This window comes from Hypomesus transpacificus, chromosome 24 (assembly GCF_021917145.1).
Source record: "Hypomesus transpacificus isolate Combined female chromosome 24, fHypTra1, whole genome shotgun sequence".
Classification (NCBI taxonomy): domain Eukaryota; kingdom Metazoa; phylum Chordata; class Actinopteri; order Osmeriformes; family Osmeridae; genus Hypomesus; species Hypomesus transpacificus.
Window position 1 is genome coordinate 1299574 of NC_061083.1, and position 27345 is coordinate 1326918.

At 40.2% G+C, this 27345-nt stretch overlaps 2 protein-coding genes across 2 annotated transcripts in view; both read right to left on the reverse strand.

Moving 5' to 3' along the window:
• Window positions 1–1121: 1121 nt before the first annotated feature.
• On the reverse strand, window positions 1122–15433 carry plcxd3 (phosphatidylinositol-specific phospholipase C, X domain containing 3). The gene is made up of 6 exons (XM_047048071.1): window positions 15063–15433; window positions 6259–6515; window positions 5933–6106; window positions 5409–5584; window positions 4261–4362; window positions 1122–3228 (listed from the first exon to the last, which is right to left on the reverse strand). Exons 1-6 carry the CDS (start codon window positions 15163–15165, stop codon window positions 3072–3074), a joined length of 969 nt encoding a protein of 322 aa, XP_046904027.1. The 5' UTR covers window positions 15166–15433; the 3' UTR covers window positions 1122–3071.
• A 599-nt stretch (window positions 15434–16032) lies between these two features.
• Window positions 16033–27345, reverse strand: part of oxct1a (3-oxoacid CoA transferase 1a) — a 35460-nt gene continuing 24147 nt past the window's right edge. The window contains exons 14-17 of the mRNA XM_047048070.1: window positions 25775–25864; window positions 24525–24605; window positions 16747–16848; window positions 16033–16630 (exon numbers count right to left, since the gene is read on the reverse strand). Of these exons, the coding sequence (XP_046904026.1) occupies window positions 16595–16630; window positions 16747–16848; window positions 24525–24605; window positions 25775–25864 (309 nt within the window). The 3' untranslated portion in view covers window positions 16033–16594. The remainder of the gene's footprint in view (window positions 16631–16746; window positions 16849–24524; window positions 24606–25774; window positions 25865–27345) is intronic.

Consider the following 27345-nt stretch of genomic DNA (forward strand, 5'->3'; position numbering starts at 1 on the left):
GATCCATCATTTTCATGATCCCATGACAATGGAGTTTCTCTGGTGCAAGGATATTAAATCAAGACCAGGCTTAGTGTGTCAGAAAATAAACACTTAATTTTGTATCTCAATCTATTTGTCCACTTTCACTCCTCCATTCATGTCAATTAGAAGAATTATTGCAGGTGGATAACCTTTGGCAGAGAAGTAAGATTAGAGTGCCAACCATGCCATCCATTTTTATTCGACCATATCTTTCTCTGTGGGAAAATGTGGTACCATACAGTAGGTAAGAATTGATGAGCTAGTCTCTGCCCTTTCAATGAGAAAGGTGACATTTACTTTCCTTAAATGGAAATGTTGCCATCAGGATATTAACACTGAGGACACTAGGTGTGTACAGCATTTGTGTCTGCCAGCACAACCAGCCAGCAAAGCTCCAGATTATTTTATTATTAAAGTAATGTTCTGGTTAGGTTGTGCTATATTTAGACATACATACACAGGGACAGGACTTCCTGTCACTTGTCTCATATTCATGATCCATTCTCAGCCAAACTATATTCATCACTGCTGGATAAACACACCTGGCAGCAGAATGGCAGAGCCGGGATAACAGAGTACGCACATACACACACACACATAAGTCCTCAACGGCACTGCAGTCGCCACTGCCCGTCACCGTGGTAACAGAGTAGAATAACATTTAGATGCCTCTGTTGGCAGGAGTCAGTAGTATACCCAATGGAGACCATATTAAATCAGCGGTACAATTTTTTTTTTTACAGTTTCATTTTTGCAGTATAATGCAAGAAAAAACAACCAAAACAATCCCACTTATGTTAAGTGTGACCATACTGTCCTTCTTTTGTGTTTAATTTCTATGTGCTGTCTAGTGTCAGACCCTTTTTATATTAGCTGTTCTATGATTCCTTCAACATAAGCAATAAGACCATACAAACATCCAGTGTATTAAATGGACCCAAGTCTCTCTACAGTGTCAATTGTGAGGGAATGAACCCAATTTACATTGGGGACAAAAAAAGAAAGAAAAAATATGAGTATTTCACATATTGTCTAATATTGTTCACCTTCCTAAAATGGTGATAACTACCCCACAGAAAACTCTGGGAAAGATTTTGTACAGGCATAGAGGCTTTATTTGATTGCCCTTATTTCATTTAGAACAGAGTTAGTTTCATTTCAGCACACAAAAGATTAGTCTTTACATAATATCGCACAGCAATGGACCCAGCCCAACTCCAGTGATGGCAACTCATAAACAGACAGCAATGGCTACAATATGAGATATGGGACTGATGTTAAAACTACAAAATCTGCATTTTTTTGAATCCGTTTTGGTGGATGTTGGAGGTAATTGGGTTTGGGATTTCTGAGTATTCCATATGAAAAATATTTTACTACAGGATATGAGATGCACACTAATGAACATCATGTTTTAACAGGAATTCTTTGTTTCCAAGATGAAGTGTGATTACAATGACACCCTTTGACACCCTTGGGTCATTGTGTTTCACCCTCCCAACAGACACACATATTTCCACACATACGAGTGAAGAGAGATTCATCACATGATGCAACACATCCTCCCGCAACTTATCTTTTAATTCATGCGAGCCATCAATCAAACCCGAATACAACCAATATTTTCTTGGCATTTTCATTTACAATTGCACGGCAGTAAATTCATTGCTCTTACACTATTTACAAGCTATCATATTCATTAAATAAAACAATTGGTGATAAATTAAAGGATTTTTATGCGTCAATTTTACACTTAAAAAAAGAATTTTCTTTCACAATAACAATAGTAAGTTACGCACAAACACACATGCACTGACTGTTAAAGTTCTCTATATTTCTCTCACTCCATGACAAACATCTTAAATGCTCTTTGACTTACAGAATAGTTGGAAATGGCACATTTACACACAAAACACACTTTCACATATTCAACCTGTACTGTTTTTGGTTTACATTAATACATTTTTAGATAACAGAATACATTCACTGAAGAAGACTCAATAATTGTCTCAGTACATATTTTAACATTTAGGTATTATCTTTTGTCAAACGTGTAAAATGTGTCTTACTGTATGCCTGGGACACAGTACTTTCTGTTACATGGAAATAGAGGGTCAGTAAGGAGAACTATCATTCTGTTATCCATTCTTCTGTATTTTATTCTATTCAACAAATACAAAAACAATGCATACACAGAGTTATCAGACCCTTGGACTGATTATTCTATGTAAACAATATTAAGACCTCCACAGTGACACTGTCTGAATCAATGATTGTCTCCCAGGCACTGACAGAATCAATCCGGAGCGGTATCTTGACCTTAGAGGTGACAGTTTCAATGTCGGAAATATTTAAGCACTAAAACTTTTGTTCAGTGGATTTTAAGAATGGAAACTCAACGGGACTGTCTTTAATGGCAGTAGTTTTTCCTGAAACAAACAGTGCATACCGCGCACACAGGGCTAAGAGAGTTAAGAACACAACTTGGGAAATCCCTATAGGTCTACTGAGTTTAAGGGAATGGGTTCCTTATGGCAGTTTAGTTGACCAGGACAATATAACAGTTTTGTAAGCTGATTTTACATTACACACAAAATTACAGTAATTAAAGTACTGCCACCAACAAGAAAAGTCTGGTAAAGATGGACCATCACTGTCACTAGAACACTAAGAACATCAGAACTGAAGAATGTGCTATTAATACAGACATTGGCCAAACATCTTACCAGGAAAGAGCATTTAAGTGAAAGCAGAATCAAGCAGTTGTTACAGCAAAAGCAAAGAGCCCTTCTTAAGCAACTGGCCTTTGGACCCCCAAATACATCAAATCAAAAGTCCTCCAAAAACTCAGTGCATTATCCTCTTCCTTCTCTCCCCTTCTCCAACTCCCAAATCCCTCAAACCAACAACCTCTTCCCCCACCTCTCCTTTCCCCTCTTAGCCCTAAACAAAGTGGAGAGGAAGTACTCTCCCCTGAAATAAACTATACAGAATGAGAGAGAACACCCATAGGTGGTCACTAGACTCTCTGGCACCCCATATCAGCCTCAGGTGGCATTTTCTTCTTCTTCCTCCAGGTGGTAGTTGAGGGTGATGACAGCACTGATAAACTCACCCAGCTCCACAAAGTCAGCTGTGATGATGTTAATGCCGCTCTCGCCAGGTCTCTGGGACCGTATCCACTGCATCATACTTGGAAGAGCCCTGGAAGGAATACACAGGCACCACTGTCAGGAAATGCACGCGCACACGCCAAACAAAAACATATCCCCACACGTACACTTGCTCATGGACGTATTTCAGCAGTACATATAAAAAAAAGGTTTGAGTAAGGATAAACCAACAGATATTTTGCTAGAGAACAGGAAGGGGGTGAGTCACTGTTAAGGAGCCAGCACTGTTAAAAGGTCCACATGACTCAGAATGATAAGGGCTGTCTGAGAGCCAGACACAGTGTCTGATTGTCTGAAGACTGTTGGATGCAATTATGTGGACAAATTTGAGTGGGACTATGTAACATTTGTGCCCACTTTAAATCTCCCCTGCCTTAGTTCTGTCTGTTTCTCTGTAGTGGTGTGAGGGCACCTTATCTTCATGAAGTTATACACATGCTGTAATGTATCTTATATGATTCAAAAGTGCACTAGACATTTATAAAATATAAAATAAATATAATGGATGGCGATAACAATACAGCTATCAAATGTAATAACTGAATTACTGATATTTCCAAAAAGATATCCAAGCTTATAAAAAGAAGAACATGGCTATATATACATACAAAGACAAATGCATAAAAGCAAGACATAAATAAGGTTTACAGAGTGCAGTGCCATGCAAGTTTGCAAGTAGACAACACACAGACATACTGTACTGTACATTAAAATGTAAGGTACAATATTAACAAATTAGACTCATGGAATGAGTTGTATAGGTACTGTCTATCACCTTGTCTATTATCTACCCTTGAGCTATTCCAGTAGAGAATACCTAATCGATTAAATGCCTGGAAAATATTTCTTAATTAACCATAATAAAGGCATACTGTGTACAGAAGTGTGTAAAAGTAAGACAGTTTTTTTTGTTTACACATACAGCATCAATAAATGCACTGTTCCAGAAATGGGTCTCACTTTTATCAGACAAGCATCATATGGATTGGAGCTTGGATTCAAATGGCTAAATGTTCTCAAATACAAAATATATTTTATTTGTACCTGTTGATGACAAACTCACCTTTCTGTGATGGTCTCCCTCAGTCCGCTGGCCACCCCCTTCATAACGGTGCTAGCCTTGGGTGTAAGGACTACCTGGGACACAAAAAATGTCCCCTTTCTCCTGCAGCCACAACAACCAATCAACAAGTCAGACTCATTACATGTATTCTCATCTCACAAATAAATGTATTAACATTTCAGCACTGATGATGGGACTATCCATAAGTTAATCATCCCAGCAATATCAGAGTGTATCAATGCAAAGCCAAACATTTAACAAAAGTCAAGTATGGGCACTAATATGCTGCTGCTCTTTGGTCTCACAGCAATCTGAAAGCTAAAACTCTGGGCATTTTATGTTTTTTGCGCTACCACAGGTGTTTTTCCGAGATTCAGGAAAGTTTGCTACTGAATAGGTTGCACAGGTTGTGGGTGTGTCAGGAGAAAACGTAGATAATTTATGATTTATGGAGATGTCGAACAACCCCCACAGACTGCTACATCTAGAACTGCATGCAATAATTTATCAGTGACAGTCAGTGCATTTTAGACTTGGATCTCAAGTACACCTGAGCAATGCAAAGCCAGGTTCTTGGCTTTGAAGTCAACCCAGAAGTCAATCCAGGTTGACTTCTAACAAAGTTTGTAATGATAGAGACAGGAACATCTAGTACCTTAGGTACAGACAGCAATATATTTCCTATATTGTACAACTTCTGTCTATGCGAAACCTATAGTCAATCATATGCAAAACTACCAATATTTGTGTATGTAAGTCTTCAACTTAATGGACTTTCTAGTGGAGTGCCTGTGATGCTGTGGGTGATAAACACGAGAAGCTCTGAGACAGTTTTCCCTACTCATAACACATTCAGGTGGTCAAGCAAACCTTTTAGAACCTACAAAAGTGCAATTTGGGTGGTGTGAATAATTTCAAATTCCCAGACCGTTACACCGTTACAGACAGCTGTGTTTGACAAGAGCAGGAGCATGGGAACAAGAGCCCATCATCTTTCAGTATGAAAATATAGTGACTGACAGTTTATCAAAGACCGAGACAGTATGTGTGAGAGGTAGACAGCGTATGTAAAGAGAGAAAGATTGTTACTTTCAATGAGGGAGACAGACAAGCACACAGTGAAATAAGAAGGGAGGAGAGATGGAAACCTGCGGTCAGCAACAGAGGTCTGGAGAAACTGGACCAGTTTTTCGGTGTCAGTAGTGTTGGCCCAGGGGGCAGGCATCATTTGGCCAGGCCACAGAAAGGGCACCTCCAAAGCCATAGGGCTGTGGTAAAATACAAGAACTTGGTACTCCCTCTCCCACAGGTATTGCAGACTCACCTGGTGAAATAAGTTAAGATATATATATATATATATATATATATATATATATATATGCATGAGAGAAAGAGAGAGAGAGACTGCTTGCATTCTACAACTACTAAATAGCAACCATTAGGATGATCAATCTTTCTTATCTTGTGATTGGCAATATAGTAACGTTTCATGAATCACAAGTTTCCTTTGTCGGAAGATGTATGCGCTGTTGGGGATATGCGTTGTTTTCTACATTACATCGATAAATGAGTTTCTGTAGCTGTATGTACATGTGATGGCATTGTGTACATTGGAGTAGTGATGGCTCACGTTTGTGTGCCGCCCCCATTAACAAATACACACAAAACATACCTCCTGAGCAAATACGACAGGGCAGAGACGCTCTCCAAACACTTCTTTGAGCATGGCCACTAGCTTCTCATGGTGAAGGTTCTGTACGCCATAGAAGTGGTTAAAGTCCAGGAAGACCACCTCCCTGGCATGGGATGACAGGAAGCTGCTGATCTGCTCTAGACCTTCCCTCACCTATAGAAAAAGACATCACCACCACCAAACACAAAGCAAAATACCAGAAAGTCAAAATAACAGATAATTCCACTGAAGCTACTCGGCTAGTAAGCAATTCAATTACAGTTAGGATTGCTTTAGATAAAATTAAAATCTTAAAACACATTTACCGTGGCACTGAAAAGTCCGTGAGCAAAGTACAGCTCATTGTCTGGGTCCCTGGGCTTGGTGGAGATACGCAGGTCAAAGAAGCGGATGCCTGCTTCTAACTGACAGGTGAAGTTCATGGTCTGAGTGGCCAGCCACTTCCTCATAAGCTTCTTAGCCACAGTGCCAAAAACTGACACAAAGTTCTGGACAGTATCAGGTTGTTCTGGACCCACAGGGGACGCTTCGTCTATGTAGAAGCTAAAGGAATCGTGGGAACCTAAGAGATGGTATACATACTGGTTATAGTGGACTGCCTGCATGATTGTGTCTCTGTGCATTTGTTATTTCGGTCAACATTGACATTTCACTTTGACATTTTATTTCTGAAAATCAAGGATCAGAAGCGCATAGTTCTAAGAGTAGGCCAAGGTTGGAGGTTGACCAAGAATTTTACCAGGCAGAGTAAAACAATCACAACATTTAAGTTACATTACTATATTAACTCCTCAACTACAATACAGTATTACATATTTCGAGTAGCATATCAGTAGCATATCATATCATAATGTAAGTGGGTGCACTCTGTAGCAGACTTGTCAACCAGAACCATGATACCAGCTTGTCTTGCTCACATCTACCAGATCCCATCTCAATTCAACAGGGGTGTTGTTGGGTGTCACCCCATATCACACCAAATGGCCTCAGTGTAAAAAATCGAATTGGCCCAAATCAACATTCATCAGCCTTTTGTCTCTAAAAACCAAGACAAAGAACTTCACCCCAAAACAGACTTTTGGAACTCTGTTCCAGAAGGACCCTTTACACTGACACTACAATGCAGAGAGAGATTTATGTGTGGTGATGTTTGCTTTTCTTTTTATACTATTTTGATTTTAATTAATGTTCAATGGAACTTCCCTGCCCTTCTTTCTAGGTCAGTCTTGTTATCCAACTAATAGTAATATCATGAACAAACCATTGATCAATATTTTGTGGAAAAATAAGAAAGCATAAAACGAAAACATAACATGACAATCAAAGGAGACGGCAAGGCATATAAATATCTTTATGAACATAAATCAGTCAGATGTTTTAGGAAAATTGTTTCCATATTCTTTAATTGACTTGTTACTTTTCAATGTCTATGATCTTGAGTGAATTAAGTACAGACTTCAATTCTAATAGAAAAGGTTCAATCTTAGATCACACTTGATTAATATGGATTAAGAAAGGTTCCGTTTGTAACTTGAAAAATTGGCGCCAAAAATGGCTGCTTGGCGCCGAAAATGGCTGCCTAGGTAGGCTCTCCTGCCAAAGTAAATTCCTTGTCTGTGCAAACTTTCATGTCGAATAAACACAAGTTCTGATTCTGATAAAATTTTGCATAAATAATAGTACTACCCCCAATTCCAGAAAAGTTGAAACGCTGTTTAAAATCAACACATCTCAAAAAAGTTGGTTCAGACGCAATAAAAGGCAGGAAATAATCTACAGCTGGGGGAACATTTTGCAAACAACCATCTTAATTTCAAACAGGTCAGCAACATGATTGTGTATAAAAAGGTTATCTTCGAGAGGCAGAGTCTCTCAGAAGTAAAGATGGGCAGAGGTTCACCAATCTGCAAAAACCTGCATCTAGGTATTGTAGAACCATTTCAGAATAATGTTCCTCAACATAAAATTGCGAAGACTTTGAATATCTCATTATCTACACTACATGATATAATACAATTATTCTGAGAATCTGGAGAAATCTCTGTGTAAGGTACAAGGGGGGAAAAAAATTCTGCACGCCTGTGATCTTCAGGCACTCAGACGGCACTGCATAAAATTTAGGCATGATTCTGTAATGGAAATCTTTGCATGAGCTCAGAAACACCTCCAGAACTCAGAGTCTGTGAACACAGTTTGCCGTGCCATACACAAATGCAGGTTAAAGCTCTATCATGCAAAGAAGAAGCCATATGTGAACATGATCCAGAAACACTGCCATCTTCTCATTTAAAATTGACAAAGGCAAAATTAGAAAACTGTTCTGTGGTTAAACGAATTGCAATTTAGGATTATTTTTGGAAACCATGGACGCTGCGTACTCCGGACTAAAGAGGAGAGGGACCATTTGGCTTGTTATCAGTGCGCAGTTCAAAAGCCGGCATTTCTGATGGTATGGGGGTTCATTAGTGGTTGTAGAATGGCCAGCTTGCACATCTGGAAAGGCACCATCAATGATGAAAGGTATATGCAGGTTTTAGAGCAACATTTGCTTGCATCCAGGCAACATCTTTTTCAGGGAAGGTCTTGCATATTTCAGGAAGACAATGTTAAACCACATCCTGCATCTGTTACAACTTGCATGGCTTCGTAATAGAAGAATCCGGGTGCTGAACTTGCCTGCCTGCAGTTCAGATCTTTCACCAGTTAAAAACATTTGGTGGATCATGAAACGAAAAATATGACAAAGAAGACCCTGGACTGTTGAGCAGCAAGAATCCTGTATCAGAAACAAAAGGGACAACATTCCTCTCCCACAACTCCAGCAACTGATCACCTCAGTTCCCAGTCATATACAGACTGTTGTTAATAAAAGAGGGGATGCTACACAGTAGTGAATCAAGAGCATTTTACAAAAAAGATATAAAAAGGTACAAAAAGATTCCCAGTTCTTTCCTGGAACATTTCAAATAACAGACTCATCACAATCCTGAACATTTTCAAAGTTAGACCAGAAGCCTTGGAGAATTGATTAATAAAATTAAGAGAAGAAATTGATTAAGAGAAGAAATTGGTTCTTGTCTTGCAAAGGATAATCTGCCAGTTGGAAGATCATTAATCTTTAACTCCCAACCAAAAAATGTATTCCTTCAAAATGTCTGTCCCTTACAACATTAATTGACGACAAAAGAGGGTACATATTCTGGGGAAATTGTGAAGTGTGCTGATTTCCATAACAGCTTGAAGCCACATGGATTTATTTGGGATTCATTCTAACAATATCTGCAAGCCAGGTCTAATCACTCAACACCAGTGCCCAACCTCCCTAATGCTTTTGTGGCTAAATGGGAATAAACTCCCACAGCACACTCCAAAATCTTTGGTCAGGCTAACCAGAAGCGCGGCAGCTGTTATCGCCACAAAGGGGGTGGCAACTTCATATTAATGTCCATAGTTTTGGAATGGGATGTCCAACAAGCTTATAAGGTGTGATGGTCAGGTCTCCACCTTCCTATATGGCCCAAACTATTGCTTTTTCTCAACATATTTTGCTCTAATTGCTGTATAGAATGCCAGTTTCTTCCTCACAGTTTTTGTTAAGTAGTATGGCACTGTGTGCCCTCCCCATTGTGTGGTTCTAGTAGCAAATGAGTGCAGCGCTGTCAACATACAGACAGTCAACACAAAACGCCAATAGCCAGAGAAGGGTCTCCACCTTGTTCCTGAAAATGAGGGTGTTCATTGCAAACCTTGTTCAGCAACACTGATTCTCATTCATGGCCAAAATAAATGGCTTTTACAATTGGGGTTCGGGCAAAAACCTACAGATGATAGTTCTCTTAGAAGAGGATTGCAGGATGGCACCCATGCAAACTGGGTGCCAAAGGTCACCTGAAGGAGCATATAATTTTTTCTCAAGACTGTCCAGCTAACCACAGTCATCTATGAACATTATTGAGAAGCAGGTGATGTTCCCGCTGTTTGTGTGTCTATCTGTAACCACCCACATTTTGGGGGAGAAACAGAAAATAATTATTGTCTTAATACCAAACTTTTAAGTCAGGTAATCATAAAATTCTACATCATTCAAATAATTACTGACTGCAGTGCCCATTGAGAAATATCCTGTAATTAACCATGTGTAAAAAACAAAACTGACTGTGAGATAAAGGGAATAAAACACTGTCCTGCCAAAAACATAACCTTGAGTTTACTTACTAATGTGCAAGTTCAAAAGCGTTTGATTACTAAAATATGTTGCAGTGAGCATGTCAATGAAACCAGAGATGCTAGGGGGTCTACTGTGTGTTCACGACAGGAGTCTATCCAGAGTCCTATTGTGTAGTTGATGTGAAGAAAGACTGTTTCATGCTTCTGATGCACCTTTTGTATCCACCTGTCATGACCATGCCATTATCTCTGTTGAGCTGGGCTCAGTGGCATCCACAGCGGGCAAACCAGTCAATCAACCTGGCGCACAGCAAGATGATTTGACAAAAACATGCTTGGATCTACGCTAACGCACAGAGGGCACATTTTGCTCCAGTATTGCATATGAAGGACTATAGTTTAACAATATAGGAAGTATCTTGTGCTTACAATAGATACTGTATTTCTTTGATTACATAAAAAAAAACGTTTTTGTAGTGCAGCGTTTATACGAGGCGTTTGTGCGAGGGCGGCATTTATTTAATCAGTAAATAAGAACAACACAGGGAAAGTGCAAAGCAGTTTATTTATTATATATTTGGTGTCTCGTAACAGTGTAAGTAATCAAGTAAGTGTGCTGTAAACTATATGTTAACGGCCAGCAAAGCATAAGCCGCACGTTTAGATGATGGATGAGTGGATGTTTCTAATTCACTCATTTAATGAGTGAAATGAGTATTTGACCTCTCTGCAAAACATGTCTTTGTACTTGGTGGCAAACCCCTTGTTGGTAATCACAGAAGTCAGACGTTTCAGGTAGTTGGCCACCAGGTTTGCACCCATCTCAGGAGGGAATTGTCCCACTCTTCTTTGCAGATCTTGTCCAAGTCTCCAACTCGAACATTCAGCTCCCTCCACAGATTTTCTATGGGATTAAGGTGTCAAGGCAAGGCCACTCCAGGACCTTAATGTGCTTCTTCTTGAGCCACTCCTTTGTTGCCTTGGCCATGTGTTTTGTTAGCCTGGCTCTGCCCTCCTACGTACTTGGGAGTTTGACTTTGAAGTCGGTTTTCAGAAACACATTTTTTGTAGGTCCAATCAGCGAACAGAGGGAGTGGCTGAGAACGATGGCGTTAATGTGTGTGTGCAGTAGTTTGAGTAGTTCAGTAATGGCAGCGGAGAAAGATGCGAGCAAAGCTATTCTGCGGTTGTGGCAACGCTGCCGAATGTCCATAGGTTAAAGCCGGAGCAAGAACATTCCTTGCTGAGTTTTGTTGGTGGCCATGATGTTGTGGCCATGATGTTGTGGCCCTCCTCCCCACGGGGTTCGGGAACAGTTTGATTTTCCAGCTATGGCAGCTTGCTCCGTTACAGTAGTGGTGAAGAAGTTGGCTAAGGAGAACGCTTGCGATTGGTTATGGCAAATCAGAGTGGCTCTGGGCAAATCCAATAGTTTTAAACTTCAACAGAGGACCCGCCTTCAAGGAAGTTAACGTTTGTCAATGGAGCGATCCCAGACCCTCTGTACAAATAAAATGTACGAGGGTCTGTTTAGGACCAGGCTAGTGTATTGTGTCAGTCATGCTGGAATACCCATCCACGACCCATTTTCAATGCCCTGGCTGAGGGAAGGTGGTTCCTCCCTAAGATTTGACGGTATATCGCCCCATCCATCGTCCCTTTGATGCGGTGAAGTTGTCCTGTCCCTTTTGCAGAAAAACACCCCCAAACCATAATATTTACACATCCATGTTTGACGGAGGGGACGGTGTTCTTGGGTTCATAGGCAGCATTCCTCCTCCAAATACGGCGAAATACTCATAATTCTAGTCAGAATATGAGTCTGAAAACTTTCCGTTGGGCTGTGACTATGGGGCGTGTGTCAACCGAGCTCGTAAAACAAATGCCTCTTCGCTTAATTGGATAGACCTACAACCAATCAGAGCAACGTAATATGTTTTTTGTTGAAAACGAATTCAACCCAAGCGCTCTTAGACCTACAACCAATCAGAGCAACGTAATATGTTTTTTGTTGAAAACGAATTCAACCCAAGCGCTCTTTGGTGACGTTGTTGATTACGTTACTGTTTATCATCTGTCCATCGTCGTATAAAGCCCGCCCTGACAATTGAATTGGTCCGAACAGCTCCTGTTCGGATATAGTCTTTCCGCAATCGAGCCCCTCCAGACCTAGCCTGGTCCTAACCAGACCCTTGTACATTTCATTTGTACAGAGGGTCTGGGATCGCTCCATTGACAAACGTTAACTTCCTTGATGGTGGGTCCTCTGTTGAAGTTTAAAACTATTGGATCTGCCCAGAGCCATTCTGATTTTCCATAACCAATCGCAAGCGTTCTCCTTAGCCAACTCCTTCACCACTACTGTAACGGAGCTAGCTGCCGTAGCTGGAAAATCAAACTTTTCTCGAACCCCGTGGGGAGGAGGGCCACAACATCTTGGCCACCAACAAAACTCAGCAAGGAATGTTCTTGCTCCGGCTTTAACCTATGGATATTCGGCAGCGTTGCCACAACCGCAGAATAGCTTCGCTCGCATCTTTCTCCGCCGCCATTACTGAACTACTCAAACTAGTGCACGACATTAACGTCATCGTTCTCAGCCACTCCATCTGCTGATTGGACCTACAAAAAATGTGTTTTTGAAAACCGACTTCAAAGTCAAACTCCCAGACCTACTACAGAAGCAAAATCCAAATTGAGCGGAAGTACGTCGGCAGAGTCAGGCTACTCCAGACTCAACTTCCCGACCAAATTGTTGTGGGCGGGGATAAGTTGGGCTGGCAGCCAGGCAATAGTTTTGGCACTTCTCAGTTAGAACTCGCCACGTTAGAGAGCCAGACAAGACTTTACGGACGGTCCGTACATTCTCACGTCAGTTCAAAAGTTTCCGTGACGGCCCGCACATTCTGACGTCAAGCTAATTTTTATACATCACACCGTGTGCGTGAAAACCAGCGTACGCAAGCTTTTCGTGCGTACGCAACTTTTATACATGAGGCCCCAGGTGAGTAGGGGAGGATGGGCTCAAATGTGGAAAACATTTTACTAAATCAATTCATGAATAGTAATTTGAAAAGTGTGGGGCTGTTAAAGTTTTAATTCAATAAACTCAATTACCCGGTGAAGGGTTTGGCTGGGCAATAGTATTATACTGCTGAATACATTAACAGTTGGATCCCTAGGGTAAACGAATTTAGCATCTTAAATATATTTGTCCTTTAGTGATCACGGTCACTGTGAATGTCAGTTGTCTCTCCTTCATTCGTCTCATTTCCTCTACATATTGTCTTACATTTTCTTGTTGAAAGTCAAGAGAGAATGGTACTGTTAAAAGTACTCATTTAGTAATTCTGCAAAAAAACATAGCTCAAAGTGAACAATTTCAAAATAATCGACAACCTTTTGATTTGGCGGCAGACTTTGCAGTTCTTGGTAAAAGGCTCTTATCAAGAAACATACAAACCTCAACCCAACAGAGGAATAGAATAGATGTCCAAAATATATGCGCACACAAACTCAAAAAGAACAAGCACACAGATTATTTTTTTGGTAAGCCAATGGCATGCAGGCTAATTCTGTACTTCAAGGAGTTACAGAGAAAGAAGGTGTGATAATTATCTGTGTTCAAAGGACAGGGGCTGAAAACCAGCTGAAGATGCTGGGAGCAACTGGGTCAATTAAGAATAATGATGGTGAATTAGAGAGAACATGGCACACTCGCTTTCTAAGCTGACTGCTAGGTCATGCTGGCAGGGCAGAAGGGATCTCAATATGTGTGTGTGTCTAGAAAAGCCTAGCAACTATATCTGCAACAAGTTCCCTTTATGACTATTCCATATTGGACCAAATCATCTTGCTTGCAACATGAGGGCTACTTAAAAGGTTAATGTGTGTTAAGAAGCCAACACACAAACACATGTGCACACATATCAAAGTCACTGAGAGAGAGAGAGAGACAGAGAGAGAGAGAGAGAGAGAGAGAGAGAGAGAGAGAAAGAGAGAGAGAGAGAGAGAGAGAGAGAGAGAGAGAGAGAGAATTTGTGTGTATGTGTGCTAATTACTGGCTGGCAGATATGGAATTAGCCAGCTGATAATTAAACTTTCCAGATCAGGGGTGTGAATCATTATCTCCAATCAGTGGTAGAGTCTGGCATGAATGGCCAAAGGTTTCAAACAGCGAGCTCCATATTACAGGATGCACCGTTTAGAGGCTAATATCATGCCAATATCATGGCCAAAATGTATGCATGTCAACAGACACAAATCCATAACCAATGTTAATTGTCTACACCGGGGAAGCATGGCCACGGTTCGAAAAACCTTCGTCTCACAATAGATTCAAAAGAAAATAGGGCTGAAATACAGTCTGCTTATTGTAATACAGATTTAAATAAAATACAATAATCGGATGCTGAATCCATATATCGTCTATACACATCGGTTGGCATGATACAGAAAACGAGGGCTTTTTGTGTGTCTCCTGATTGGGACCGCTACAAAATGGCAAGCCTAGATTGCCGTTTTACATCACTCAAGTGTAATACATTTGCATGTCCACGATGGATACAGATTTAAGATTGCTGGTCCTTGAATATTCCAGAGCTGTAGGAGTGTACTGACACAATTATTAACAACGACCGTGAACAACCTATCTACACATGGTTCAGGAGTCTTGCGCAACAAGTTTGATTCTATTTCAGTGAGGGTTTGTGCGTGCCAGAACACGCACAAGAACCTGCCTATTATAAATTGTATTACAAAATGTAACATCCCATGCTTAAATGACCTATAAATAATCAGACGGACACAATTAAAAAGACATCTCCTGATATGATAACTCAATCATCTTACGGTGTTGTGCCACTACTGACTACTGCGTCAATTTTGTGATCCTATCCCGAAAGATTTTACGCAGCTGTTGTGTCAAATGTTGAAGACTTACCGGGAATAGCCATGTTGGTGAGCGGAATATTGTGCATGGTCTCCGGTAAACTTGCCATCCAGTCCACAAACCGGAGGTCGTTTTTCCCGTGAGACGAAGCCATGCTGCGACGATGCTATATCCAATCGTTCCGGTCCTTGTGCGGGTGTTGAGTGCGCCTCCCTGTACTACGCTCGGTAACCTCGCCACACCGAACACTCTAAAAAGAAACCAGTGTGACCAAAAGACAGTCCACACCCCTTGGGCGCGTACACATGGATGGTTGCTAGCGAAGTTGACAGTCGATGAAGAGTTGAGCTATTCATTGAGAGCTGGGCTGTAGTAAAAAGACCGAGAGAACAGGATGGTTGACGTGCTTTAGTGCACAGAGAAAATGATCACTTACATTTTTACAAAGGAGAGATTTCCACTTACATTTTCTACAAATGGTCATACATTTCTTACTGATGGAATTCTCGAATCCGAGTCCACACTTCTGGTCTTTCAAATTCAATAGGATTTAGGTTGGGATATCCTCATTCAATGAATTGAATACAGTACATAGCGGAAAGCGCATCTGATAGAGGGTCCATGTATGGTTTTACAACGCTGTCCTAATCCGTGGTGTTGACCTTGCCCATCTACATATTGAGTGTCGAGATCAGTCGAAAGAGACCAACAGAAAATACAGGGTCGACAGCCTACCCCTGACGGCTATGGAGGCATCTGGAGACTTCGACAACCATGTAGACACCAAGGTCAGAGATTGCATAGGTTTTAAAGGCTAATTTGTAATTAGAGATATACTGTGTTCCCTAAGATACCACAAGTCAATATGTTTATATTAGAAGTGTATTATTATGTTTTTGCATTGCTGCTTGTCCCTGCTGCTGAAGTGTTCTGACCCATGAATGTGTGAAACCCCTCTGAAAACGATGTTCAGAATATATTTGTACTTGGTGTGTAAATAAATGCAGACAACCAAACAATAAATATTTCATGGTAGCACACACTGATGTGTTTTATATAAAGACACAAAAATAGTCAGCGAAAATTATTTTTTCAAAACGGGAGAACATGACTTCTTAACTCAAAATAGTCATCCAGGCTGTTCTTCATAAAAAAAAAATGCCCTCCCTCATTTCTTCAAAAGTTGGGACGTTGTGTAACATTAAATACAAAATTCAAAATACTTTTGTGAGACAAGTTCCAAATTTAAAATGGTACATTTCCTAAGTTTATGTTTTTAATGGTCTATTGTGAATTACATTTGAGACAAGCAAATCATGCATTGTTTTTATTTACATTTTACACAGCGTCCCAACTTTTTGGAATTGGGGTTATTACCTGCCAACATCAGTTTGACAAAATATAACTTTGAATCCCTTCTGCATCCTTACATACTACACGTTACAGTAATGTCATATTTCAGTTTATGGACCCAGCTTCTCTCAGTAACGTTAGAATCGATTTGTTAATAAGTTAGTTCAAACGTGGTGTTTTTCAAGTCAACACTCCTTCTCGACAACAGCAACAACAATTCCCACCAGTTTCTAGATCTGCTGCATCGACCTAAGGTGAGGAGACACCTGTTGGAAAGAGACAGGAAATAGAAAAGAACTAGTACTTACATATTCGTAGATTTAGAATGTGTGCATGTTTTTTTTTTTTTTTTTCTGTTTGTGTGTGTGTGTCTGGTGCTGACCTCAAACTCAGTGCCTGTGCAGGACTTGATGTCCTCAGGGGTAAGTCCCTCCCAGACCTCGACCAGTGTTAGACCTTTATCCTTGTCCACATTAAACACCGCCTGGGAGAGGAAGTAGGAAAGATTAACTTTGAGTCTGAGTTAGCATCAATGCAGCATCACAGTACAGCCCCCTCGTCAAGCAAACACACACACACACACACGAGGAGAGTATATAATGCAAATGCTAGCCTGAGAACCAGACAAATCTGAAAGCTCATGTTTTATTTCCTCTGACAGATAGGTCTGGCCGCCATCGATTTGCATCCAACCAGAATCTGGTTGGGCCAATCACAAACAAAAATGTTTAACCTTTGGAAATTGAAAATGAACTGAAAGGTTATAGACTAATACACATTTGCAAATTGGTTTGGCGATGCCAAGCTCTGCAAATGAAAGTCTGTCATAAGAAAAAGGGGTGGTCAAATGAGAAGGCATAAGGTTTAGTTTCTTTGTGTCACTCTCTGATCAACGCTCAGCTATAGACTGAGCCTCACATTCTCATTCTCACAACTCTTCTCCCATATGCCTATTACTTTGCATAACTTTTGATAAAATAAAAAAAAAAACGTAGCAAAGGCTGTATTTTAGATAGCGAAGCTCCCGAAAAAAATCTTTGAAAGACGGAGGTCTCCAGGCTCATTAGAAGGGCAAAGCAACAGTCAACAAGGACATATAGAGTTGTAAATGTCACCCTGTATCTCTCCACTTTTCATTTTCATATTTACTTGCCTGTGTCAATCCTCGTCATGTTTAATTCCTTTAGAATGATCTTAATTCATTTCTATGTATTTATATTGCTTCTATTTCTGTAAACTATAATTGCGTGGTGTGTAACTTCAAAAAGCCAAAGAATATATAAAATAGGACAACTGTAATAAGAGTGATGGATAAGGGGAGGGAGGTAGAGAAGCAGAGGGAAGAATACATAATAATAATAATGGAGATGCAGGGGAGAAGGGAGTGGAGACGTAAAAAGCAAGGAAAGAAAAGGGGAGAGATGAGTGGGAAGGGGGTGAGGTAAAGAACAGCAAGAGAAAATGCAACCGAAACAGAAAGAGAGAAATAGTAGGTAATTAAGGCATTAAGTCAGCAAGTCCACAGCACCAGGTCATCTAATGGACTTTAATGACACTGCAAAATGTCATTCACTAGCCTACATTTGGTGAAGTTACCACCCCACATCATCGGCTTCATTGGTAGGATGTTATACAGTCTATCAAGAAATTATCGATTGCCTTTCAAACAATTTACAAAGGTAAAGTACATCCAGTGTAAAACTGGATGTAAGCACTAAATGAAGGTTTGGACAAATTAAGGTTTTGAGTATTTAACAGAGCCATGTCATAATTTATCCAGCAATGCGACCAGTAAGAGTTCTCAGTTTACGTTTCATTGTAGGAGATGAAATGAAAAATGCATTCTTGTCCAGCTTCCCATCCCGACACTCCCATAACCTGAGAGCCAAAATAAAGTTCTATTTCCACAATCATTTTGTGGAGAGTCCCCCATGCCTCCAACCTTTTGCACAGACCCCTTAGCCAAGGGCGTAACCATGGTTGAGACATTAGGGGGGGGTCCATATTAATACCCTTCCCCATAATTATTTGTTGTTGTTGAGTGCATTGTCTACAATTCTATATTTATATATGAAAATGTGCACATTTAGAACATAGTTTCGAGGACTACATTGACCATTTGAATTCACATCGAAAGGAATAGTGTCATTTCTCAGAGACAGTGACTGCCTGCATTGTGACCACGTCATTTTATCAGAAAAACAGCAACTCATGCCTTTATGAGGCTACTTGTTTTATTTGCTTACACATTTAGATCGGTATCAAGTTACTTACCGTCTGAAAAAAACAGCGTATGCTTGGCTGCAGGTGCAGTTTTCTCCGCTTTTTAGGTAACCTCAAATCCTCCATTACTCTCCAACAAGTTAACCAACATTACTTTATTTGAGCTCAACTGACTGACGAAAAAGTGTAAGGTAACCATGACAACGCAGAACGACGCAAGGTGGATTCAAACGAAATCACACAACTGTACACTTGTTTTTCTTAACAAACTGAAATAAATTGAAAATAAATGAGACATAACAAGAGACCGATCCATTGACAGGGTTTATAAAAGGAGAATGTATATTTTACATATTTTCTGCTGTATATTGGTCTTGCTCTTTGCTCAACCTCATCCAACTCTTTTGTGGTGAATTCTAACAATCTCTAATGTTATTGTCTAACGCTCTCAAAATTAAAATAATTACATTAAGTGAGTGGTTGGTGTCTGTAACCAATCATGTGCCAGACGGTACAACATGGTTGTGTGAAAAGAAGTGAGGAACTATACAGAGATGAAGACAACCAAAATTCACGAATAGATGGAAGTTCACCAATGTAGACAAAGAATTTATGAAGCAACCTGCCCTACAATTGTTATACATCTAGAACCGCATGTGAGGATTTCATAGTGATACTCATGCATTTTAGCCTTGGGTCTCAGGAACACCTGAGAAATGCAAAGCCAGGTTCAAAGACCTTGGAATGAAGGCTGGAACATCTAATGCCTCATGTGTATGCACAATATATTTCCCACATTTTTGTAAAATTTCTGTCAAGATAAAACCCATGGTCATTGATGAGCTATTGCAATCAATGACCAATTAATACACATTTAATTGTGTATTAAATCTTCAACTGATTAGATCTGTGTAGTTGATCTGCCTGAATAATGAATACACTTCAAATTAAATTATTTTATAAATAATGTCATGTTGCAAAGGCCCCTGAGAGCTTAATCTTTCCGGATGCACCGCAAAGTCCTCTGATGCATTCGTTGGGGGACGGACGAATATTCATTTTAAGATTGTCTTATTATGTTAATAAACATTTTGACATAACTTGGCTACTTCTGATGACTTCTATACCCGTGCTGTGTCTGCAAAGTCCTTGTTTGTAAATGTAACCCTTCATCATGTTGCCCACAGCCTAACTCCTCTATAATATCCAAGTGGCATTCATTAAACAAGGAATATTGTGAAAAACAAAGGAAGCACTGGATTTTGATGATTGTATTGTAGTGCTGCCCGATCGGGAAGGCATTTTGATGCACCCAACATGTAAACTTGGGACATTGACCTCATTGATTGAATATGTATTTTCTCAGAGGAGGACTATGTACAGTGTGTTGTGATGAGCCAGGTCTTAAGGAGTAATCACTGTCTTTATTAGCAACCCATTCAGAGCTTTGCTTTGGTAAGTTATGAATTTTGTAATACATGTGCTGAGCCAAGCATTGTATATCATAGACATGAGTGACGTAACCTCTCACTTCGCAAACAACTTGAACATTTACACAATGGACATCTAATTTAGATCAATTACATATTGCTCTATTAATAAATGTGCTTGATTGATTGGAATTGTGGTTTTGGAAAAATGGATTACGTTGTGTGAGAAATTGCTGAGAAAGAGGCCTTGAGGGAGCAGGAGCAGCACAACTCTAATGCGCCCCTCCTCCCATCACCTGCTCCCTACACTCGTAAAGAAAGTAGACATCTTACACATCTTTGCATACACACACACAGGTTATTAGCAGTTACACCTTACAGTCAAACAGCAATGTAAAGTTCTGGGGCTGAATGACCCAAAGTTCCAGGTCCCCATTGAGAGGCTTGAATGTGTGTTTTTCGGAAGCCGAGTGGGTCTACCACTGCATCTGTTCTCATTTATTATTATCTTTTTAGAGCGAGGATTTTAATTATTGTGAGAGGGCTGAAATAACCCAGACCTTTTCTGCCAGACAACGGTGTCTACAAGCAGACGGCAGGCCAGACAGTCTGAGTCTTCATGTTCTCCACTCTCCCTATTACTTTTTATGGGGCCAGATAGTTTAAAGTTTTCCCACAGGTCAGTGACAGGAGTAATTTGCCATTGAAACAATGAGATATTTGAAGGAATGAATTATCTTTGAAGAAGCTCTTTCAATGTAATTATGTTAAGGTAGACAGTTAAGTGGGGTTTGATTTGTTAGGGTCTAGCCATATCATTGCACCGACAAAATCAGTCAAGCACAGATAGGACACACACAGACACCACAAAAAGGACCAAACATTTCATATTTATGGCAGGTAAGTCAGCCACAAAATTGTGGGACATTGTACCAGGTAAACGTCTAAGAGTGAAAGAGCACAAACAGTGACGGCAAAGCAGAGAAAGAAGAGGAAGATTTACAGGAGATTAGTGTTGTTGGTTGGGATGGACAGCAGAGGGATGAGAATATGAGTTATCATTGAGGAAAGGTGAAGAAATCAGAATGAACGGTAGGTGGGAGGTAGTGGTAGGAGTATTAAAGTTGAGAGAAAGGACTGAACTCATTACGTTTTGCTGTCACACCCAATGCAGTACATTACTTCCTGGGGTACCTGAAAAGCACTCCCTTTTTTCTGCATGTTTTATATGAGATCTTATAGAAGTACTGTCTCATAAAAGGCTACAGCTACATCATTGTTTATGGTGTTGCACTTCCGGTATATGATACTGTTTTTGTTGTTCTGTACCATGCAATATTGAGATGTTATTGTTGCAGTGTAGTCAGTGAAGTGAGATGCCGTTGATGCACTGTAGTGGAAAAAACATCATACTGCTGTAATCATGAAGTTGAAATGATTATGGATTATATGATTGAAAATGAACCTCTTAATCACCTTTTTACTTTTATATGCTATATTACTGAAAACCAGATGCAAAGCTGTTGACTGATTAGTATTACCACTAAAACGTAGAAGATATAAAGGCCAAAATGTGGAAGTCCAGATAGATAGTTTGAGAGCAACAGAGAGAAGTGCGTGTTTAGGCCTCTCCCATGAAAGACTACAAGACAGATATTGAGAACTACAAGCGCCAAACATCAGGGGACAGATTTATGTCCTTAAACTCTGTATAACCTGTGCAGCTGGGCTGCAAGGCCTCACGTGGGCCCTGGAAGGAGAAAGTTAGGGAAAGTCCAGGCTATGTAAATTCTGTGACAATGGACCCACAGAGTGTGAAATGCGTATTTGACTCTGTGACCACATGGAATGTACCAATGGTAAAATATCAAAAATAATGAAGGAAAAATATAAAAGCAGATGTCCGGAGAAATATTGCAGTCAGACTCCGGGTCTACTCACGTTTGTTGGAATCAATCCGTTTTGTTGGATTCGAATAAACACTTTGCATCATACTTTGCTGCCGTTTCCGTGCTGTTTTACATTTTAGTATTGGTTAAAAACTTAGACTATTATTTCGACGACAGCACCATGCACGGTAAAATACAGACTGTCCCTTGGCTCTAACCACAGAAATACTGTTAGAGCTTCTATGATTTTCCGCTGTACTTTCTATTCGTACTTTTTGTCACCTTGAAGAAAGGTGAAGGGAAGGGAAGAGGTAGGAAATGCTATAACCTTTATAAATGGTGACAGAAATAATCTTGCTGAGAAATCATGTTGTGCAATAGCTCTCATAGAAAATAACAAGAAAAAAAAAAAAAAGAAAAACCATGTGGAAAAACAATTTTGTGGAAGGAGGGAGTGATCGAAAGAGGCAATGGGAGCGATTTAGCAACATGTGAGGACAGAAAGGTCTGCATTGATCACTTGGTCTCTCTCTCTGCCGGAGCTCACAGTAGGCTGCTACGGGTTGAACAACAGACCAGTCTGCCAAAGAACAAGCCTGGCTGGTGTCCTTTACAGACGATTGTCATTTCGCTTTTACAAACCGATTGACCCTTCATACTTTTGTTCCTCACAGTCTGGTGTCTTTTACAGATTGTTGTCACTCACTAGCTGTTGTCTTTTACCAATAATTTTCATCTGCTGAAACTGCTGGCATTATTTACAGACCTTTTTTGTGCCTTGTCATTCAAATTTGGATATTGTCCTTGAATGACTGTTCTGGTTTATCAGTTGTTTTTCTTTATTCAATGTCCTGGCTGTTATCTTTAAAATTAGTCTTTCCCAGCATATCCTTGTAGTATAGCAACTCGTGTCAAGAGTCTCCCCCTGTCCTGAAAATGACCGTAAACATGTTGACCTCTCCAAAACTATAAATTATAGGTTACATTTATACCCTCAATGTTGAGAGCGTTATTCTGTGACGTAACTGTGTTTCAGATGAGGCATCACTAACAGTAAGGGAGGCCATATGGTGGCCCTGTTAACTTCATTACTATAAATCATCATAAAGAGCCTGGCAAAAAAAATTATGGGAGGACATACAAATCGATAGCCAGTGTCCTTCAAGAAATCCACTTATAGGATTAGGGTTAACCCAATAAATGTCCAGCCTCCTCACCGCTACCCTATTAAAAGCTATATTTCAGTCACTGGGATATGTATGGGTGCGTTCCCCCCTCGGTATCTAAGTGTCATCACTCAATCCGACTCAAGCTAACCTGAATATTTGGGCTTTTCTGTAACATCACCCTCAACTCTAATTAAAAAAGAAGAAATTATTATTTGGTTAGGTGGAATATCTGAGTTTAAGTTCTGAACTTAATACTCACAAAGAAAAATATTTCACACAGAGGCTATCATTTTGGAATCCAAGGATTCAGGGTAGTGCAAACAAAGATACGGTCACACAACAAAGGCTAGGGGCAACATGAAAATAATTTGGTATTTTGCTCATGCAATTTACAAAAATATTTAATAATATGTGCCCAGCAGAAAAATGTGGGGTTGTTTGAAAAGATTTCAGGATCTACAGAGGATTACTACAACCCAAATTCAACGGGGCTGAGATGGAAGTTTACCGACATAAAGATTGAATAATATATGATTTATTCAGATACACACTCAATACCCAGATATGTCTAGAACTGCATAGGAAGAATTAGCAATAGCTGTCGCTGTCTTAGTCTGGGGTTTAAAGAACAACTAAGCAAAACAATGTAAGGTTTAATGACCTCAGACAGAGGGGTAAGACAATTTGACAAACACAAAGTGATTGGCAGTGCATGACGTTGCTGCCTCTACAGTCACTAACAAAAGCGATTTGCGGGCATTTTGGAGATAGAGGCAGGATCATCCAATATCTATATTTACTATACTCACATCATATTTCCTATATTGTACAACTTCTGGCGATGAAAAACTTTCAGTCAATAGATATGCACAATCACCAGTAATTGTGTGTATAAATCTCCAATTCTTTCAAAATGTGTAACTGAGGTACAATTATTTAATGGATAATTGTTTCCTATCAGCTAATCTGAGCCAGGGTTATAGACATGAGCGATATAGCTTCTCATGTTGCTAACGCTTTGCTGACACTTATTGAATGGAAAACCTTGTGATTGACATTGATGGCATAGTGCTATGTAAATAAGTGTGTTTGATTAATTCATGGTTTTTATTCAAATTGAGGCCATTTGGGAGGAAGACCAGCACAGTTCTCAAGTGCTACTCCTTCTCCTAACACACGCATAAACTGCACCACCTACTCCATGACAACTCTGCACAACACATTTCAGGTGGTGTGAAAAATAAATGCCTGAAGTGTCAGCAATTAGACAGCTGCGAGAACAAAGTGCAGCAGCATAACAGGCGTTTCAAGACTGACATTATGCATTGACATTCTGCTGGGATGTGATGTTACATAAGCAGGGCACCTGAACAGCCTTAAAACACCAAATATTCTCTAGTCTTCTAGTCATTAGTGTGTGGGCAGTAGCCTGACCCTAACACGACAAACCTTTTCTGTGATGATGCGATCTACACACTGCTTCCCCGTCAGTGGCAAGTTACACTTGTCCAGGATCTTGTGCTTCCCTCCCTGAGGAAAAAGGAAAAGACAGAGATATATTGAAGGTCAAACATGAATAACACTAGTGAGCAAGGGGACAGAATAGAGAGAGAAAGAGAGAAATAGAAAGACAGTGTGTCTGTGTGGTCTGTTAGGGTACTGCTGCAGTTGGCTTGTGAATGTTGTGTGTATTGCCCGTCTCCAGGTGCACACCACATGCATTAGCAAGCTATACAAGTAAGAAAGTGAGAGCAGAACAGCAGTCAACAGGTACACAGGTATTAGTAGATAATGTAGACCATCATTAACCAGATACCTGTTGACATAGTATCTTTATTATATATCGACATCTGGTCCCCAGTCCAGATAACATCAAGGACACAGTGTTCACAAGCAACCCTCACTGAACAACTTGCTTTTATGACAGACAAACCAGAATCATTGCATCTTGTACCGTGAATCAGTTAAGTCAGTGGATGAGTCACTTAACCAATTGTGTTCCAGCCATTTGGAGATATTCTAATGTGGGTTTAGAGACAGTCTGAGTGTAAAGTCCCTCTGGGAAGTGATGAAGCTCTCTTGGTTGAGAGGCATTAGTTAATCCATTACCAGAATCAGTCATTATATCATCTTGGTCATTAGCCTCAAAAGAGCATGGGCAAGGAGTTGAGGAGGCAATGATCTGAGCCCAGAACCATTAAGATATTCAATTAGGGAGAGCATACAACCGATATGGCGTATAGAAATAGAATTGGTTGGTTGCATCTGGACAAAAAAAATACATACTGTATCCAATGGACCTTTAGAAATGTGTGCATGCATGCACCCACATGCACCTCTGGTACGTGGCAGTGCTTCACAAGAGGGTGAGGGTCCTGGAAGGCCAACATGTCCTTGGTCACATGCTGGCCAAGTGGTAAGGGCGACACAGCTGTGCTGCATTCCAATGATTACATTTTATGTTCCTTAGGATAGAGTTGCACTGAACGATTGACCCACTCAATCCCCCAGAATCAATCAATCCAACACAAACCCCAACAGGGAATAACTTTCTGTTATCTTTTCCCCTACTGTTTCCTTTTAAATGGTCTTAAACCCTTGCTTTGAATCCTTCCCTCCGCTCCTGGACTTTTTGTATTTCAAGAACAACGTCTTAAACCACCCCTTTAAGCCTGGCAAATTATACAAAAACATCTTACCTTAGCAGAGTGCTCCATGGTGACAACCACCTTGGTTCCAGCGCTGGCCACCAGGTCCATTGCTCCACCCATTCCCTTTACCATCTTACCCTAAATACAGATAGACAGAATCATATTTAGTCATCATACGAAACACCTGCAAACATTTAAACTGTTTCAACCAACTGTGTGTTGTGTAGAGACAAGCTCACGCTTTACAGTCAACACAGAGGGGTAGGAGGGATATTTGTTTACAAAACTAGTCAATATATCTAGATCATCAAAATTGAATTGCAAGAGGGCGGGAAAAATGTCATGCATCTCCCATCATTCCTCTGTGCGGTAGTTATAAACCTGTGTGACATGCAGATATCCCCAGAGGGCAATGGCTGAATTACTGAATTAAAATCCCATTTGCTTATCAATGACGCAGACCTTGGCTCCTTGTTCAATACCCACAGAATACATAAGCTATGCCTGGCAGTTATGTAACATAATATATTTCTTGAGGCGGTTGTGGATAAAAAGAGGTCGGAGGGAGAGAAGAGAGGGTTCAGAGAATAGAGAGGTGGTGGAGAAACCTATAGTTTGAGACAAAGTCCTAAAATGTTTTACGTGTTCGGAAAGTAGCCAGTTAGGACTGATGGAAGCACACATCCACACACACACACATTTTCTAATCTCTAAAATGATGTCTTCCCCTTCCACCGTTATACTGGTCTGGCAGTTTGTCTATGCCTTTCCAAATGAATGTTAGGGGAAAGGAGAGAAGGCAGGCACAGGGGAAGGTGGTATTTAATGCTTTTCTGCTGTGTTAGTTTGTGTATGTTTGTGTGTGTTTGTGTGTGTGTGTGTGTGTGTGGGGGGGGGGGGGGTTGCATTTTAACTGCAATGCAGTTATCCATTTTTATAGTTTAGGGGTACATTTATAACCTGAAAAAAAGTGTTGGACAATTCAACTATGCGGGTGCACAGTAATATCTCTAATTAAACTGTGAAAAGGTTTCACCCGGTTTCACTCCAATGAAGCTAGGACAACTGCAGTCAGCCCGCAAAAGATTACTGTCTGACAGCTAATGACAAGACAGAGTCCTTGTGGAAGCACAATCTGCCATTTTATGTCAGACAGCCTTGAAAAATACTTGAATGAAAAAGACATACTGCAAGAACAGCATGGTGCAAATTAAAATTTAATTTGAAGAGATAGTTGAAAGACAGAGCTGGTGGTGTAGCTAACTGTAGCATAGACATTACATTTGATCTCAGGGCCCCTCTTCCGATGTCTCACAATACAACTGTTCTTTTCTCACTACTTCCTTGGATAAATCGCTGTCCAATCAGAGTTGATTTGTGAGCAGAGCAGAAGTTTTTTTTTCTTCTTATCTGTCCATTTATGATATATGTACTTTATAGATAACCTCAAGCAAGAAAGGACGAAAGAAAGCAATGCCTTTCAGCAAAATTCTGAAGGAGCCAAAGAGACATTGGCTGAGGGATCTCTGTAGTTTATCTTTACCCCCTTACTTTATCCCAGTAAGAGACTGTATGTCTGCCCCAGCTTCTCTCTGTGTCTGGTTCCATCTACAGATTTG

Coding starts and splice junctions, on each gene's coding strand:
- plcxd3 (XM_047048071.1), bottom strand. CDS start 15,165: ATGGCTTCGTCTCACGGGAAAAACGACCTCCGGTTTGTGGACTGGATG. Junction 6,516..15,062: donor CACCAACATGGCTATTCCCG/GTAAGTCTTCAA, acceptor ACCATCTCTTAG/GTTCCCACGATTCCTTTAGC. Junction 3,229..4,260: donor AGGGAGACCATCACAGAAAG/GTGAGTTTGTCA, acceptor TATTCCTTCCAG/GGCTCTTCCAAGTATGATGC.